This window comes from Octopus bimaculoides, chromosome 14 (genome assembly GCF_046866305.1).
Source record: "Octopus bimaculoides isolate indiv1 chromosome 14, ASM4686630v1, whole genome shotgun sequence".
NCBI classification, from domain to species: domain Eukaryota; kingdom Metazoa; phylum Mollusca; class Cephalopoda; order Octopoda; family Octopodidae; genus Octopus; species Octopus bimaculoides.
Window position 1 is genome coordinate 53,834,078 of NC_142941.1, and position 17,857 is coordinate 53,851,934.

The following is a 17,857-nucleotide window of genomic DNA, read 5'->3' on the forward strand; positions in this document are numbered from 1 at the left end:
TTCTCATATATATATCAGCGAGTTTGGGCTTCTTGAGCAATAGATCACCATTTCTGCTGTTAAGAACTTCACTCAGTATCTCTTCTGATAATACTTGGTGTCTGAAGTTACTCTCCATATCATCTTACTAGGTTCTGATATCAGCATCGTTTGACCTCCACTTAACCAGCAGAATGTTTGAAGAAATTTTCCAGGTTTTTATGCACCAAAGAATGAATTAAAAAAAAACCCCAGTAATTAAAGATATGCATGCTGAACAAGGATTTCCCATGATTTTTTGGAAATACAGTAATATACTGGTAGCTGGTGCATTATCTCTTTCAAAACTCAAAGTCATACTGATATCTGCACTAACTTTTAAAAGTGTATGTATGTCTGCTTCTGTGCTACAAAACACTGGAATCAGGTGTAGTAGCTTCATTCTTAAAAGTTTGAGTATTCCAAGATAGTTGCCATTAATGCAACCCATGTTTAGTCTCATTTTACACATAATTTAGGAAATTAAGAGCCATTATATTTAACCTCTTCTTGAGTGCTTGTTTCACTTAGTGTATTATCTACTTCATCATGGGTATTCAAATACCTATTCTACAGCAATTTCTATTTTACCAAAACCACCATATGTCTAGCTACTTTGGAAGCTGCACTTTAAATTTCTATACCATAGATGCTGTTACTGTAGAATCTTTGAAGGATAAACTACAACATCAGTGCTTTCCCAATTAGTATATTTTGCAGCCCTCATAACAACAGACAACAATTTAAAATTTGCACCAAGTTTTGCAATTATATTTTTTAAAAATTTGAATTTGCAAACATATTCCAAGGAAAATGCAATGAATTTATCTCTAGCATTGTGTATACCCGAAACTATTTACCTTTTAAGATCATAATCTTCAGAAACACTTGCCAGTGAAACACTAGTCTCTAACTTCTTTGTAAGTTCCAATTTTGGATTCAGAAATAGGACCACATGCTTTGTCTTCAGATTATTACTTTTCTTTGAAAACCATGATGTACAGTACAATGCTGTAAAGTGCCAAATGAGGGCCACTCAAGTTGTGTTGGATATAATGGTTATTTTCACAATGTGCTATGTTGCCATGCTATAACTAAAAAGTCACTCTAATCTGAGTTTGTTAAAGGTCTGACTGAGACAAACTTTGTGACAGTTTCCATAGATGATTCAAAACAACGACTAAAACATGTTAAAGGGACACCTTATATGATTCAATACTGCATTCTTGATCAGAGAATACAAGTGAAATTTAGAGATTTGCATACTTATTTCAGATGAGATGGTTTAAGCTCAGTTACTGACAAACAGAAAAACTCGTTTGCTTTTGTAGAGACAACTGAGTAGTAAGTCCCAATTGAATGCCACAGTTTATTAATGAAAACACTATGATTGTGAGCCAAACATCCTAATAATTAGACCACATACCTTCACACACACATATACACACACAAACATCAGTATGAAAAATTATTTGCTTAGCCCAGTATTCTAACCTGGTTTGGGTACTGGGTTCATGATCACAAATTTGAGAGTTCAATACCTGCAACTGGTTGTGTATTGTGTTCTTGAGCAAAGTGCTTCATTTCAAGTATCTCCAGTTTACTTTGCTGAAAATGAGTACCAGCAGATTAGGGTGCAGCCCTCTCTCCTTCATGCTGTCACATCCTGGATGTTCAGTGAGATCAAGGGTGGGAAAGCTGAGAGATTTTTATGGTTGCTCATAATTGCATAGGCACTTAAAACAATTAATGAAGGTATGATACATGCTCCTAAGTCATACTGCTTGTAAATGATGGCTATGATTTTATTGTGTGTGTGTGTGTGATAGATAGATAGATAGATAGATAAATAGAGAGAGAGAGTGAGAGTATATGTGTCTATGTATGAGAAGGAAGTAAAAAAGGTGTAAGTGCAACACAGTCTTATACCAATCCCACTCACATCCACTAAAAGAATGAAGCACAGAAGGAGAATTTGAAATAAAAATTGAAAAAGAAGGAAGACAAGGAGAAAGAAATCTGAAAAACATTGACAAAACAGAAATAATAGTAAGTTCCAGATGAATATGGTAGTTTATTAGTGAAGAAAAATAACTTTATTTGCAACAATACTATTGAAATATGTTAAAATTGTTTCAATTGGTTTTGTAAGAATTTTACAAGATAGAATTATATTACAGGTCAAGTTGTCCACTTCTGTTCAACTTTGAGTTTAAGGATAGAAAAGTATGCAAGATTCAGTGACACTGAAGTAATATGTTTCAGAAGCACAGGTCTAATTACAAAGACGTAACACTCTCACCAATGTCTAGTAGATTATTTAAGAGAGACAAAGCAGGCAAAAGATGATTCTGTCCATCCATGTGCACATTGAATTGTAAGGTATAAAGACACAGAAATAAAGAAAAATATGGAAAGGCCACTCCAAATCCACTTCCAGCTTGTTATCACAATTCTGATAAATTAGAATAAAGAAGTTTATGAGTAAACAAAAATATACATATCATAACATCAAATGTCAAGTTCCAAAATGAATTAGTGAAGTAAAAGTTATGTACCAAAACCACATGGCAATGCCCCAGCATGACCACAGCTCATGCAATGAAATTGGTTCAATTCAATTCAATTCATATATATATATATCAAAATAAGCAACAGGATATCAAGAAGTGATGCAGTACGACCGTTTCAAGCAGCTCCGTTTAATTGAACAATGCAATCATTACATCAATTTAAATGCAGGGCTATCATCAGCTGCACAAATAAATAGAATTTTAATCAGTTGGACACATTAATATAATTTTTCTCAAATACTTTAACAGAGCAAGAAGATAGAAGAAATCCATGTCGCTATTGTAGCTAAGTATAGACTACACTTCCAAGAAAGGCATGAAGCAAACTGGGGTCATAGCTTGTAAAGGATTGTGGTTCATTTCTAATTTATTTGTCTTTTCATCAACTACTAAATCTAAGACTAGAGGACTGTGTCTGTTTGGAATGAAAGCCAGTATGCTCCGATGGATGTGTAATGTCAGTGTGCATACTCGACAGAGTGTAAGTACCTTGAGAGAAATGTTAGACCTAAGAAGCATCAGATGTGGTGTGCAAGAGAGACCACTGCGCTGGTATGGTCATATGGCGAGAATGGATGAGGACAGCTGTGTGAAAAAGTGCCACACCCTAGTGGTTGAGGGAATCTGTGGAAGAGGTAGATCCACGAAGACCTGGGATGAGGTGGTGAAGCACAACCTTTGAACATTAGGCTTCACCAAGGCAATGACTAGTGACCAAGACCTTTGGAAATATGCAGTGTGTGAGAAGACCCTGGCATAGGTTAGATGGTTCGACAGAATCCAGTGAGTCAGAGGACTGTGTAGTTCTCCGAAGTCTCTTTGGCATGGTCTCTATAGCTGGATGTCCTTTCTAACTCTAACAGAATGTGATGGAGGCTTTTTTGTTGCACCAGCACAAGTGAGGTCATTATGTAACTCACAAGACTAAGGACTGTTTCAACTGAGTGAGAATATAATAGAGAGGGAGGTGACTTTATGCTAGAATACTAAGGAGATATATGATTATAATTATTTGATATATTTAAAATTCATTGATATTTTTCCTATACACACACACACACAAACATACATATATTGTCCTATCTTGAGAGGGTCATTATGCCAAAAAATACATGCACTAGTACGTGTTTTTATTAGCATAATGACATTCTCACCCAAGATACAACAAATTTGTTTCAATACCAATTTTTACACCAAGAATTTTGCAAGCCAAATACAAAGAATGTGTGTGTGTGTGTGTGCATGTAAGAAAAATAAAAAGGCATGAGGATATGTAAACAGGTACCCACCTAGATTTCATAAGTTGTGCAATGTTCACATTACACCTTGACTTCTTAGCAACACTCAATTTTTTGCTTTTTCATAAATTTCATCAGGCTCTCTATTATTGACTAACAAATGAAAAAAAGAAACATGAACTAATCCAAATATGTATGGAGAAACTAGTTATGGTTTCTTGAAAACATGTTGGGCTACAGAAAAATGTCTCCTTGCTTGGAAACAAAATGAGGGTTGGTAACAGGAAGGGTATCTGGTTTTAGAAAATCTGCTCCAACAAAATCCATCTGATCTATGCAAGTATGGAAAAGTAGATGTTAAAAATTATGAAGATATGTATGTGCATGTATGTATGTATGTGTGTGTGTGTGAGAAAGAGAGAGAGAATGTTTAGAGATTTTAGTACACCAAATGAAAAACTGTAATGATCAAAAGCATTTCAGTATGATCATCAGCCATTTTAGTAGTACTAGATGTCTCTTTTAGGGATATCTAGTATTACTAAAATATCCCTTTTAGGATATCTAGTACTATTTATGAAATGCATACTTCCATTTTTTAAAACATAGTATATTATTTGTGAGCAATTTGACTGCTGTTTCTTGTAGATCAAGTGACCATATAATGGCTTCCTTACCAATTTTCTTTTTATTTTGTGTGCATGCTTATAATATGAAGCAGCTGTGTTTTCCCAGATATGATTCTAACATAAATCTAATGTAAGCGTACATGTAAATTGTAGGGAGTAAGCGATTGGTTAATGTTGGATTAGTTTCTATCTTTGTGGAAGAAAGCCATAACATTTATGATGCAGCAGTTGTTATGATATTGACAATTGGTTATAATATATTTGGTAGGGAGCAACAACGGTTACTTGACTTGTTAAAAGCAGTCAAATTAACCTCAACTCACACCTAGTGTTTTATAAAAAGTATATATTGGCTAATGTAGTCCTATATACATTATACTTGAGAAAAAAAGACAGGGATGATCATGGTTAAACCACTAGTCAAACAATGACACTCAAGATGTTCTTGATCTGCACTTTACACCTTTTTGTTTTTGTTTAGCTTCCTACATGCTTTAGGAGTTACTCAATCAGAACTGGAGTTTGTAGAAAAAGTAAGCTACAGCAAGCAAAAACAAGAGGAAGAAGAGGAGAAAGAGAAGAAGTGTGGCGATGATGATCTATTCCACATTTGATTTAACTTTGACTATGAATCTACTTACATCTTTTTCAAGTGACATGGCCAATTCATATGCAGTATGACCATTCTGAAAGGAGAGAGATAAAAGTGAAAATGTTTTTTTTCATATATAGTACTGGTTTCTTCCAAAGTGACAATACCATATATATATGCATGTATAAACATGTTTACACACACACACACACACATTGCATTACAAAAATACATATGTACTTCAGAACATACATACATATGTACTTCAGAGCTTTCCGTACTAGCATGGGTTGGACATGCACACACACACACATACACACACACACACATGCATCATCAATGTTGTCATCAGCTGTCCATCACAAGTCAATGTTAATTGATCTATTCAGAAATTATCCCCAGCAGGCAACAAGGCCAGTTCTTGATCTGCAGCAGCAATGACATGTGCTCCAGATTAAGTGATATCTCTCACGTGCTCTTTCTTATCCCACCTGTTGTTTCTCCTCAATTGCTAGAATTACGAGCTTCAGTGATTGGTGTCATTTATTGCACTGCAAAGCCTTCTCATTCCAGGTGTCTGACAAAATGCTGGAGTTCTTCATGTCTTTTCAGCACATCCCTGTATTACAACCTCTGGTCACCATGGTTCCTACTATTGTGTCCTTAACACAATTCACCATAGAAAACTTGGGGACCTGCTGCTCTCCAACCTGTAAACATGTCCTGCACTGCTGTGATGAGGTAATGAGGGCCTCCACACTAACTGCACCAGCACACCGCTGGGCCTCTATTTAACAAAGAGATAGAGCTAGAGAGAGATGAACAAATAGAAATAGTATCTAAATTGCCGTCAAGTAATCCTCTGTCATCTTAAAAAGATTGAATGTGGTTCCTAAGATACAAAATGATAGATTGATTACTGTCAGAATGTCTTTGATCATAGGTAAGTCCAGTTGATGCTGCAGTAGCAGTAATAATGGTGATGATCTATGATGACAAATAAAGAAAATGACCATCTGCTAACCTTATTGTATATTACAATATTAGCATTGTTATCCAAGAGAACATCCACCAACTTTTGATAGCCATTGATGACAGCAATCATTAAACAAGTCTTGCCATCAATATCCCTGAGATCAATGTCAGCTCCATTGCGGATCAACGTAAGAGCAATTAATTTGTTACCATTTAGAGAAGCTGAAAAAACAATTAGGGAAAAAGCAAGCATCATGTTAATAATACATATATAAGTATTACTTGATAGCAACTTGGAGGAAAGTTACTTAATATAACCAACAGGGCACTATTTATGAGTACATATATTTCAATGGAGGCAAAAATATCTTTAGTCTTTCATAAGCCCTTCTAAATTGGTATCCTGCAATACAGTTAATAGAGTCAATGTTTTTCTCAAACAGTTCATTTTAGTTACATGTTACATGTGCATACATGACAAAGTGTAAGCACCTTGAGAGAAAAGTTGAACATAAGAAGCATCAGATGTGGTATGGTCATGTGTTACGTATGGATGAGGACAGCTGTGTGAAGAAGTGTCACACTCTAACAGTGGAGGGTACCTGTGGAAGAGGTAGACCCAGGAAGACCTGGGATGAGGTGATGAAGTATGACCTAGACTTCACAGAGGCAATGACAAGTGACCGAAACCTTTGGAAACACACTGTACTTGAGAAGACCCGGCAAGCCGAGTGAGACCGTAGCCGTGGCCTATGCCAATGTCGCATAACTGGCCCATTTAAAAGTACCCTTCAATTGTTGGGCAATATGCTGTGCTCAAGAAGACCTGTTGAGTCAAGTGAAATCATTGTTGTGGCTTCTGCCAGTACCGCCTAACTAGCACCCATGCCGGTAACATGTAAAAAACCATTCGAGCATGGTTGATGCCAGTGCCACAGGACTGGCTCCTGTGCTAGTGGTGCATAAAAAGTACCATTTGTGTGTGGTTGATACCAATGTCACCTGACTGGTGGAATGTAAAGAGCACCATTCAAGTGTAGTCGATGACAGTGCTGCCTGACTGGCCCCCATGCTGGTGACACATAAAAAGCACCCACTACACTCTTGGAGTGGTTGACATTAGGAAGGGCATCCAGCTGTAGAAACCTTGCCAGCTCAGATTGGAGCCTGGTGCAGCCCCCTGGCTTGCTAGTCCTCAGTCAAACCATCCAACCCATGTGAGCATGGAAAGTGGACGTTAAATGATGATGATGATGATGTTCTTGTTACTAATCACTCTCAAGAGTGTACTGGGTGCATTTTTGTCATAGCATCAGTAGTAGAGAAATTATCTCATGTGTGAAGGATTAAAAGTACTCTCTCCCATAAATCAGTTCTTATCTAAGGTTACTCCCCACATCCATCAATGACCTGTGATGCAGCTTGTAAAATCTCATTTGTAGGTTCCATTGGTTAGAGAAAGGAGGAAGATCTTATCTACCAAACGAGAGGAATATGGTGACCTGATGTGACTTGATACAAAGGTTGTCTTCGCTATGTCAGCAGAAATAGAGAGGAGGATTACACAGGTATCTTGGGTGGGACTGAGGCTGTCTCCATACTGCTTGCTTGCAAAATCAATAATACCACAATTACTTCACTGCCCAACTACTCTGTAGGCATAAATTTTTGTCCATGTAATTAAACTTCACAACATCATTTGATATCTACACTTCCATTCCTTCATAAAGAGTGAAAGTGAATGTTTCATTGACTGAGGAATATGTAACTATGCAGGTTATGAATTAAACTGTACAGTTATGCACATACATATATTTCCCAACAGATTTGAATAAGTGAGTGAAACTGCAAACTTAAAACTCACCGCATCGCATCAATGGAGTCCAATGAGCATTTTTATCTTGAATATTCACATCTGCTCCATTCCTGATCATCCATTCAATTAGGTCAGAGTCACAGCTATCAACAGCATAATGCAATGGAGCAGACCCACCCAAATCAAAATCTTCATAGAGTGCACCATTTTGGACCAGGATCTTCACAGCTGCCAGCTGACCATGGATACAGGCATGCATTAAACTGAGGTAATCCAGCCAATTAAGAAAAGTAGAAAAATAAAATATGGAAAATAGTTAATATTAAATTAAAGTTCAAATAAAGTTAATGCTTAAAATTAAATTTAGATTGAAATTAAAAATTAAAATTAATGTCCATAGCACTAAGATACCTTATTAAATAGGTCTGCAGAGGAACTACAGGCCTGATGGGGGGTCTATGTATATGTGGAGAGAATGTTTAGTGTTGTTCATTTAATAACGGTACAAATGGTTATGTATCTGAAAGTGTCAGACAGGTATAGTCTAAGATATTAATGATCGTCAGAAGTGTTGGTTTTTAACTTTGGTTTTAGCTATTTAGAAATATATGTTAGTTTACCTTTTACTCTAGATTCACCTTATTCCAAATTAGAATCTTTACCTACAGAAAGGAGGAAATCTCTAGTGCAAAAACAAAAACAGTCAGTGACTGCTACGTTTTGTGAAGTTACTGTTACTACTAATGTGCTAAGATGCAAAAATGCATTCATTAAACCCCTGTTCCCTGCTATCATTATTGGTGAATAAATAAAACCAGTTTCTGAATACTTACGCTGTTTTCCCACTATCATCTTTAGCATTAACAGAAGCATTAAAGGACAAGAGTATTTTCATAATTCTAAAATAAGAAAGAAAACACTTTAGGATATGATTACTTAGCATAGCTACAATACAATACAGATTGATTGTTAGAATGAAAAACAAAGGGCAGTGAATAACCCAAGCTTTGTGAATGAAATTGAGTAGCAGAAACCATGTGGGAGCCTGACAGTGTTATACTAAGCTAATTCAACATGAAAATTACATTAATGGTACAATGTCGGTAGAATATTCAATCTCCTTCACTATAAGTTAGTGAGTAGGTGGTTCTGTTGATTGAAAAACTGGACCACTCATAGTTAAAACAGAGATCTATTCTGCACAAAATTCAATCCAGAATTTAGTAAGGCCAATTTTCAACTATGTGGTAGATTGGGTTGAGATATTCTAATCATTTAGTCACTGGTAGGAAGTACTTGATTTGTTCTGTTGATATAAGATAATAATAATGTGCTGTTGTAAGGTTATATAATACATGCAATATAAAATGCAAACAATATAAGAAATTAATAGGTATTGTAAGATGATATATACCACTAAATGATACAAAAAGACTTAAATTTAAATTACACTACAATATTTTATGTTACCAAGCTTCATATATATGACAAAAGATACTGGAATGTGGTAAAATCCAGCATACGGATTTTATTTACAGTCTGTATATGTACACATTACACTACAATAAAATCCATACACACACTGCAATACTTTTGTGGTCTTGGTCTGCTGGGAGTTATATTATCTGGCCTGGCTGTTTGCTACTCCCATATAAAATCAAATGTGATATTTTGATTTTAGGTATCATGTTTATTTACAGATTGATGTTACAATAGTTACCTTACATAAACTGTTGTGCTGAATACCAACAACTAGTGGATGGGAAAAGAAGTGTTGACACAGACATGGGAACAAATTGTTGAAGGCACAAATCATAGGATGCTTGCATGTAATTGGGTGTAAAGCAAGCAGTAGATGTATGCATGTTGTTTATGCCATAAAGAAGAGTGCAGCAAAAATTAAGTAACCTGAGAAAACTGCAAACATTCATGCAAAAGTATGAAGCAAGAACCATTACAAGGGGACAGTGTGTAGTGTGAATGCATAACAACAAGACCTTATATACACCTTAAGTACAAGACCTTTAATGTCATAAATACATGACATTATACAAAATATTATGTAGACCAGAGATTCTTGACATTACACACCCAACAAACACAATTCCTTATGCATATCATACCTACAAAAACTTTCACACATATATGCATACACAATAACTACAAAATCTTCCCATAACAACAGAGCATTATACACACTATAAGCACAAGGCAATTCAAATACACACACACACACACAAAGCATAAGACAACATAATTCTTAAATGTAAATGTCTTTAAGCCAGTGTATTTTAACTTTCACTATATATCTTTGGGTTCATGTCACATATTGATTTAAGCTACATCTGCCTCTGGAAATGATGCCAGTCTATCTTGGGTAACAGTAACATTTGTGTATGATTTGTTTTCTACTTTTAATATATAGGTGAACTGAGGGAGACTTGAATTTACTCTCCTGTCCAAACACAATAAAATATCTGAAGTGGGTTTGAACTCAAAATGTATGGACTGGTAGTTTTATATCTTATCACTTTGCCATTTCATTTACATTACCAGGCATTATACACACTATAAAACTGTAAATATACAGTGACTACTTACTCAGTTTGGTCTTGTCTTGCTGTATTCATTAATGCACTTAGACCTTCATTATCTGGCACATCAATTTTGACATTTCTGTAATGCATTATGGAAACTTATCAGTAACATAATCAAAATCTTAATTTTCATAAATACTGTTATCTTTATTAAAATATTTATCATCGTTATTGTTATTTATGATCATGATCATCAATATTATTCATCTCCATTGCTCTCATTTTAATCCTAATTGCTAGGCCAATCAATGTGATGACTGTCATCAATGTTATTGCTGCCATCACCACCACTGTTGCTGCTGCTGACAATACCACCAGAATGGAAATGTCTATGATGATGCTGGCAGTGATGATAAAAATGTCAGTGAAAATGATAATAACAACAGAAATAGTGATTCTGATGTGAGTGTGGATGAGATATAAAGGTCCTTGGAAGATAGCAAACATAAGAAAGCAAAAAAAAAAGCAGAAACATTAGAAAAGGAAATAACAATAAGAAGGCTATTAGAATAGCATGTGTTGATAATAACATATTTTCTCTGAATTCTTAGATTATTTTCCTTCATATAACTGATACAAGTTTTGCTAAAAGGTTTTTAAAAACAACAAGTTGGAAACGCGTAAAGGTTAGTGACAGGAAGGCCATCTGGCTGTAGAAAATCCACCTCAACAAATCTCACTCAACTCATGCAAGTATACAAAAGTGGACATTAAGATGATGATATATATAGATATATACACACACATATCATCATCATCATCATCGTTTAACGTCCGCTTTCCATGCTAGCATGGGTTGGACGATTTGACTGAGGACTGGTGAAACCAGATGGCAACACCAGGCTCCAGTCTAATTTGGCAGAGTTTCTACAGCTGGATGCCCTTCCTAACGCCAACCACTCAGAGAGTGTAGTGGCTGCTTTTACGTGTCACCCGCACGAAAACGGCCACGCTCGAAATGGTGTCTTTTATGTGCCACCCGCACAAGCCAGTCCAGGGGCACTGGCAACGATCTCGCTCGAAAATCCTACGGGAGCCAGTCAGGCGGTACTGGCAACGGCCACGCTCAAAATGGTGCATCTCATGTGCCACCCGCACAAGAACCAGTCCAGGGGCACTGGCAACGATCTTACTTGGCTTGCCGTGTCTTCTCACGCACAGCACATTTCCAAAGGTCTCGGTCAGTAGTCATCGCCTCGGTGAGGCCCAATGTACGAAGGTCTTGCCTCACCACCTCAGCCCAGGTCTTCCTGGGCCTACCTCTTCCACGGGTTCCCTCAACTGTTAGGGTGTGGCACTTTTTCACGCAGCTATCCTCATCCATTCTCACCACATGTCCATACCAGCGCAATCGTCTCTCTTGCACACCACAACTGATGCTTCTAATGTTCAGCTTTTCTCTCAAGATACTTACACTCTGACGGGTATTCACATTGACATTACACATCCAACGGAGCATACTGGCTTCATTCCTTGCGAGCTTACGTATGTCCTCAGCAGTTACAGCCCATGTTTCACTGCCATGTAGCATGGCTGTTCGTATGCATGCGTCATACAGTCTGCCTTTTACTCTGAGTGAGAGTCCCTTTGTCGCCAGCAGGGGTAAGAGCTCTCTAAACTTTGCCCAGGCTATTCTTATTCTAGCAGCTACACTTTCAGCGCACCCACCCCCACTACTAACTTGGTCGCCCAGATAGCGGAAGCTATCGACTACCTCTAGTTTTTCACCCTGGAATGAGATAGAAGTTGTTTCCTGTTTGTTTACAGTCTTTATTGCACCTGAACATCTGCCACAAACAAAAACTAACTTGCTAGTTAACCTGCCTTTGTTGTTGCTGCACCTCTTATGTGTCCATAGCTTGCACCGGGTACATCTTATAGAGTTACTACCTACTCCTTTTCTACATACTGAGCAGGGCCATCTACCTGAAGGGGTTTGTGTTTTATCTACCTTCCTACTTATTAGGATTTTGGTTTTAGCTAGGTTGACTCTAAGGCCCTTCAATTCTAGACCTTGCTTCCACACCTGAAACTTCTCCTCTAGTTCTGATAGTGACTCCGCAATTAGGGCAAGGTCATCAGCATAGAGGAGCTCCCAGGGGCAACCTGTCTTGAACTCCTCTGTGATTACTCCTTCGTGTATCACCTGGTTCGTAATACGGGTGACTAGGCTATAGCCAACACTGCCAGATATTTTGAGCATCTCTGCAGCGATTCCTGATGGGCCCGGGGCTTTCCCGGTCTTCATACTCTTAATCGCTTTATCTACCCTGGTACTATCAACTCAGGGTAGTACCAGGGTAGATAAAGCAATTAAGTATATATATATATATACATATATATATATATATGGGATGAAGTGTTAGGAACCGATCTCAGGAAGTTGGGCCTCATGGAGGAAATGACAATGGACCAAGATATCTGGCAATATGAAGTTCTTGAGAAGATCCACCCACATCAGCGAAACTGAGTTCTAGAAGTGCTGTGTGTCCCACCCACACCTAACAAGAAAACTTCTCACATACACTCTGCCACAACAAACCAAACTACATCTCTTCTCTTTCTCACATTTCCACTTCATGTACTTTGATTACCTCCCACTCCCCAATCTTGTCCTCTTTGCCCTGTGCCTACTGCTCTCTGCCTGCCTCTGATCTGTGTTCTACTCACATGCTCCATCTCACTCTATTATTGCTATCTACTAGCTCCCAACCTGTGTGTTCCACCCACACCTAACTCCTTCATACACTATGCCTAGTTCTCACTCCCCAATCCTGTTCTCACAACCCTGTTATTCTGTGTCATTGCTACTAGTAGCCCCACTAACTCTATACATCTCTAGGTCTTTCGCCACTTACTCACACTCTTTAATCACACTACCATTGCAATATCCTGCCACTTATATTATGGCATTTGAATCTCAAGGGTATGCCCTGGCACTTGCCACCATCGTATATCTCTCTCTTCCTTTACTCAACCATCCCATATATATTCTGATCACTGTTCCTTGTGAGTATGCCCAACATTTTGCCACCATCTGTATCCTGATGTCTTCCACTTCCTTCAGGTTGGGAAACCATGTATTTCCTTTGCGGTAGTACACCTGTTTCTGTCTTCATTCCTGATCTTCCTCTCTCTGGCCGGGTAACATTGTACTTCCTCTACAGCAAGACACCTGTGTCTATTTCACTATAACCTTTTCATCATCGAACATAAGACCACCTCCTCCAATGCCTCCTCCCCTCTTGAAAGTTTTTTTTTGTCTTGCAAGTACTTGGTGACCCTGTCAGTGCAGGTGCTACTTAAAAGCACCCAGTCCACACTGTAAAGTGGTTGGTGTAAAAAAATAAATGAAAAAACATGGTATTTCACCCAGATTGTAACACATCATGAATTTCTTGAAATTTCTGTTGGCTCACAGCGTCATGTAAGTTCTCACCATAGTATGGTTCTTCTGTAGAAAAAAGAAACGGAACTGAATTTAACAAGTTAGTCCTTTCTTTATTTAATTACTTGATTAAATAAATATTATCACTAGAATTTTAAGAGACTGTTCCTTGAGTCTTGTACTGGAAACAATCCATTTATTAACCCTTCATAAACAAACGCACATGCACTCAAATAAAAAAAATAAAGCAAAAAGAAGAATTTTATAGTTGTGGTTTGAAGTGACTTTTTACCAAAGGCATTCCAGTAGTGACCAGACTATCTTGTTTTTTTAGGGGTGTCAAGGGATACAGTATCTAATGTGTCCTTTCTTTTAATTAGATGGTACTATGCGATTTGAGTGAAATTTAGTTGCTGTATCTAGCAAGTTGAGTGGTTGTATAGGATCTTTCTACTATATTTTAAAAAAGATATAAACATAGCATCAACCCCAAAAGGATGAAAGGCAAAGTTGACCTTGGTGGAATTTGAACTTAATGTAAAGACAGACAAAATACCGTGAAGCATTTTGCCCAGTGTGTTAATGTTTCTGCCAGCTCGCATGTGTCCCTAAAATGTCTTCAGATATGTCCTCAAAGCAGAAACAGGAGACAGTTGAGGTACAAAGAAGACTTGAGAAGAAGCAGCTCAGGTTGCTGACTGAGAACATGGAACCTCTTACAGAAGAGATAAGGAAGAGCCAAGATGCATGGCAGGCTGATGTATTGTAAACCAGCAGAATACATGCTAAAAAGGTAAAAGAAACTTAAATTAATGATCAGAGCAAAGATAATGAGCTTAATGATCATAATGATGTGGAAGGAAAGGCAAAGGGAGGAAGATGGAAGTGATGAATTGGAAAATAATGGTGATGATTATGATGATAAGTAGGATTACTGTAGTAGTGATGATGATTTCAAAGATAACAATGCTAACCATTCAGGTATACAAATTTACATACTTTACAGAGACATACATACATACCATACCATACTAAAACTAAATTGTTAAAAATTCATAAATGTAAAAAATAAAAGAATAAAAAAATTACAATAATGAATCAGAGCCTCAGCATGGCAACACTCAGCTGATTGGAACCAGTAAAAATATAAGAGAAATGAAAATGTGTAAAATAAAAGTAATTTAAGATGTTTATTCACTTTCTGTGATGGCTTTTGTTGAAGGTGACCAGGCAGAGTAATTATCATCACTTCGATGAAATCGAATTCTAAACAGGTACTCTTGACTTGGATTAAGATTCATCACAACTGTATGTTCACCATATCCTCTGTAATAAAAGTAACAAGCCAGTATAGTTTGGCTATTACAATGGGTATTGTATGTGAGTCTCTCTCTTTCTCTGTCACACATAAGTAGTCTTAATAATTCAGCTGTGTCATAACTGAGGATGTTGGAATGATGAGTTGGTTGAAATTCTTCTCTACCTTTATATAACAGTTTCTTCTTGGAGAGGAGCTAGTTGCATATCACATCCACCAATGTTCACTTGACATACCTGTCTCTCCTCCTCTTGACACCCATATTGTGTTTTCCCTACCAGGCCCCACAGTAACTACAATGACCAATCCCTTGACAGATTGGATATTGGGGTGTCAAACTTCAGAAAATTTGATCCCACCCATATTTTCATGTAGTTGTTCAAGATGAACATCAACCACATCACTCTCACCAGTCTTGGAGGATGTGCAAAGGGTATAGCCTCCTGACTAGACTATTAAAAAAATCCCAATGACATCAATTTTGATTTTCAGACAAATGAAATTTTCCTTTATTTTTGAAAGTTATCTATCCTACTAGTGAAATCATAACAAGTAGAGGTACTCACATATATGCAATCTGCCACTTGTCCTCCTCTGCAATACTACCCTCGATTTTCTGTACCACAGTATAGATTCTCTCTGTTTCACATAAAAGCTTATATTTGAATTGAAGCAGAGAGGAAGACCAGTTAAGATGTACAGAATAATGGTCTGAAGAAGTTACTTCAGCCGCTAAGATTTCCATATTTTCTAAGAAAAAAAAAAATATATAAAATGTTAACTAGAATTTTTTACACTGGCAGAAAAAAAAAAAACAAATTTGTCAAGCTGAAGGAGCCCAAATAAAGTCATTCAGTTTACTAGAAATAGAAGTTAAAACTTCTACCCACATTCCACTACTTGATATAAAGGACACAATGAATAATTATAATCATAGATATACATGACAACTGCAGATTTCAAGGGAAAGAAAATAGAATCATCTCACTTCCTAGAGTTCATCCTTGAAATTTACCTTATCAGCCCTTGAGGGTTGAAGGATGAGTGAACTCCTACAGAAACTGAACTAATGATAATGATTTTTAAACAGATGCACAAGAGCAAGCATTTTGTAATAGATACAGTGCTTCACTTGTATCAATTTATTGTTCTTGGGAAAGATGAAGTTCAAAGTCTACTTTGTCTGGATTTGAATTTGGAACATACACCTCTTCTATTCTAATCCAATTCCTAATCAATTTTGCAATAACTTGGCAACTTTGTATTACTTGGTTGATTGATTGACTGAACCAAATTCTTCTATGCCAGACATTTGAAGCAACTCTTCATGACTTTCTGCAATGGGCCCACAGCTCCACCTACCTTCAAATCCTTTGTAGTGGCGCGAAATTATAGCCGCCAATGAGGAAGTACTATTCTGCGCATGCGCAGGGGACTTCACCACCGGAAGCCCCTCGAGTTGCACACGCGTAGTAAAACAGTTTCACTACCTCACTGCAGTCAACTTGAAAGAAGAATAGTTCTGATCTAGTTGTGGTAAACTTCTTTTCTCAAATGCATTCTCCACATTCAGCAGCTTCTCAGATTAGCACTTCCATGTCTCTTTCTCTTGAGTGTCATCGAAAGCAAGTGTACCGTTATCACCCCCTATACAATTTTCCCCAGCAACATTTTGATTTCCTCTCGTACACTGTCTCAATATTCTGAGCATCTAGTGTCTCTAACCTTCATGCCAAATGATATAAAACCATTCTTTCTACCTTTCTTTTACTAAGTATACTGCACATATAGCTTCTTTTCTGGCTACGCTATTTACTTCTTTCAGTCTGTCTGGGTCTGTCTCATTTTTATAAACCTATTTAACACTCAGTTACTCATCATCTGGATGACGTTTGGTCTGAGACTTCAGCAGGTTGTTCCACGGAAACTCTGGTTTTCCCCTTCTCTCTCTTTCTTTCCCTACAAACACACATAGAAGTGAATGTATATATGTATATTCCGCATTTTGGGTTGCACTTTGGTGTCTTCAAAGTGAAATTTTTTTAAAGGGGTGTTACAGGTTATATAACACTGTTTCTGAAATTTGTTCTTTTTAGCTCCTGACACAAAAGCTAAAAATATTATATATCCTCAAACACTGCAAAACATTACTGATTAGAAAAATAACTTTTTTAAAGTAATAGCATGAATTATTCTAGTTTTTTAAAAAATGCATGTTCTCCAGGAAATTTTTTTTTAATATTAAGAGCAAAATTATATTTTAGATTTTATATCTATCTTTTGATGCATTTTATGAAGTGCAACTTCAACCATCTTCTGGAATGATTGGCTGCAACAATTCTCAGTGAATCATCATTTCCAAACCACTACAATATAGCACTTGCCTTCGCATGCAATCTTCCCCTTATTCTGAAGGAGAGGCCTTGGCTATGCAAAAATGTAAAATGAAACAATTACAATAGACCATAATTTTGTTTTTCTCTTTTGAGAGCGAACTTCAAATTAAATATATATAAGTAAGAAACAAAATAAAACAAAAACATGAACTTGACCTACTTGTTGAAATTGCAGTGTACACGAAATAAGTCTATTAACACTCGCTCGAATGATACTGAACCTGTAGACTGTTGAGAGTTAACGATGAAAATCTATTCAAGAAGCTACAAACAAGACGCTGTTTTGAAAAGACAAAACATGCACGTTGTTTATTATA

At 36.9% G+C, this 17,857-nt stretch overlaps 1 protein-coding gene across 5 annotated transcripts; it reads right to left on the bottom strand.

Moving 5' to 3' along the window:
- Positions 1–2,072: 2,072 nt before the first annotated feature.
- On the bottom strand, positions 2,073–17,857 carry LOC106868556 (fibronectin type 3 and ankyrin repeat domains protein 1). 5 transcript variants are annotated; one of them, XR_008265500.2, is made up of 12 exons: positions 17,701–17,857; positions 15,711–15,894; positions 15,025–15,152; positions 13,811–13,892; positions 10,443–10,517; positions 8,675–8,740; positions 7,890–8,104; positions 6,075–6,247; positions 5,100–5,144; positions 3,881–3,982; positions 2,577–2,772; positions 2,073–2,473 (listed from the first exon to the last, which is right to left on the bottom strand). XR_008265500.2 is itself a non-coding variant. In XM_014913870.3 (11 exons), exons 2-10 carry the CDS (start codon positions 15,887–15,889, stop codon positions 3,926–3,928), a joined length of 1,020 nt encoding a protein of 339 aa, XP_014769356.1. In that variant the 5' UTR covers positions 15,890–15,894; positions 17,701–17,857; the 3' UTR covers positions 2,073–2,473; positions 3,881–3,925. The 5 variants fall into 5 exon arrangements, 4 of the variants coding, with proteins under 4 accessions (XP_014769356.1, XP_089219097.1, XP_089219098.1 ...); XM_014913870.3 differs by lacking the exon at positions 2,577–2,772; XM_089362971.1 differs by lacking the exons at positions 2,577–2,772; positions 17,701–17,857 and adding an exon at positions 16,905–17,050.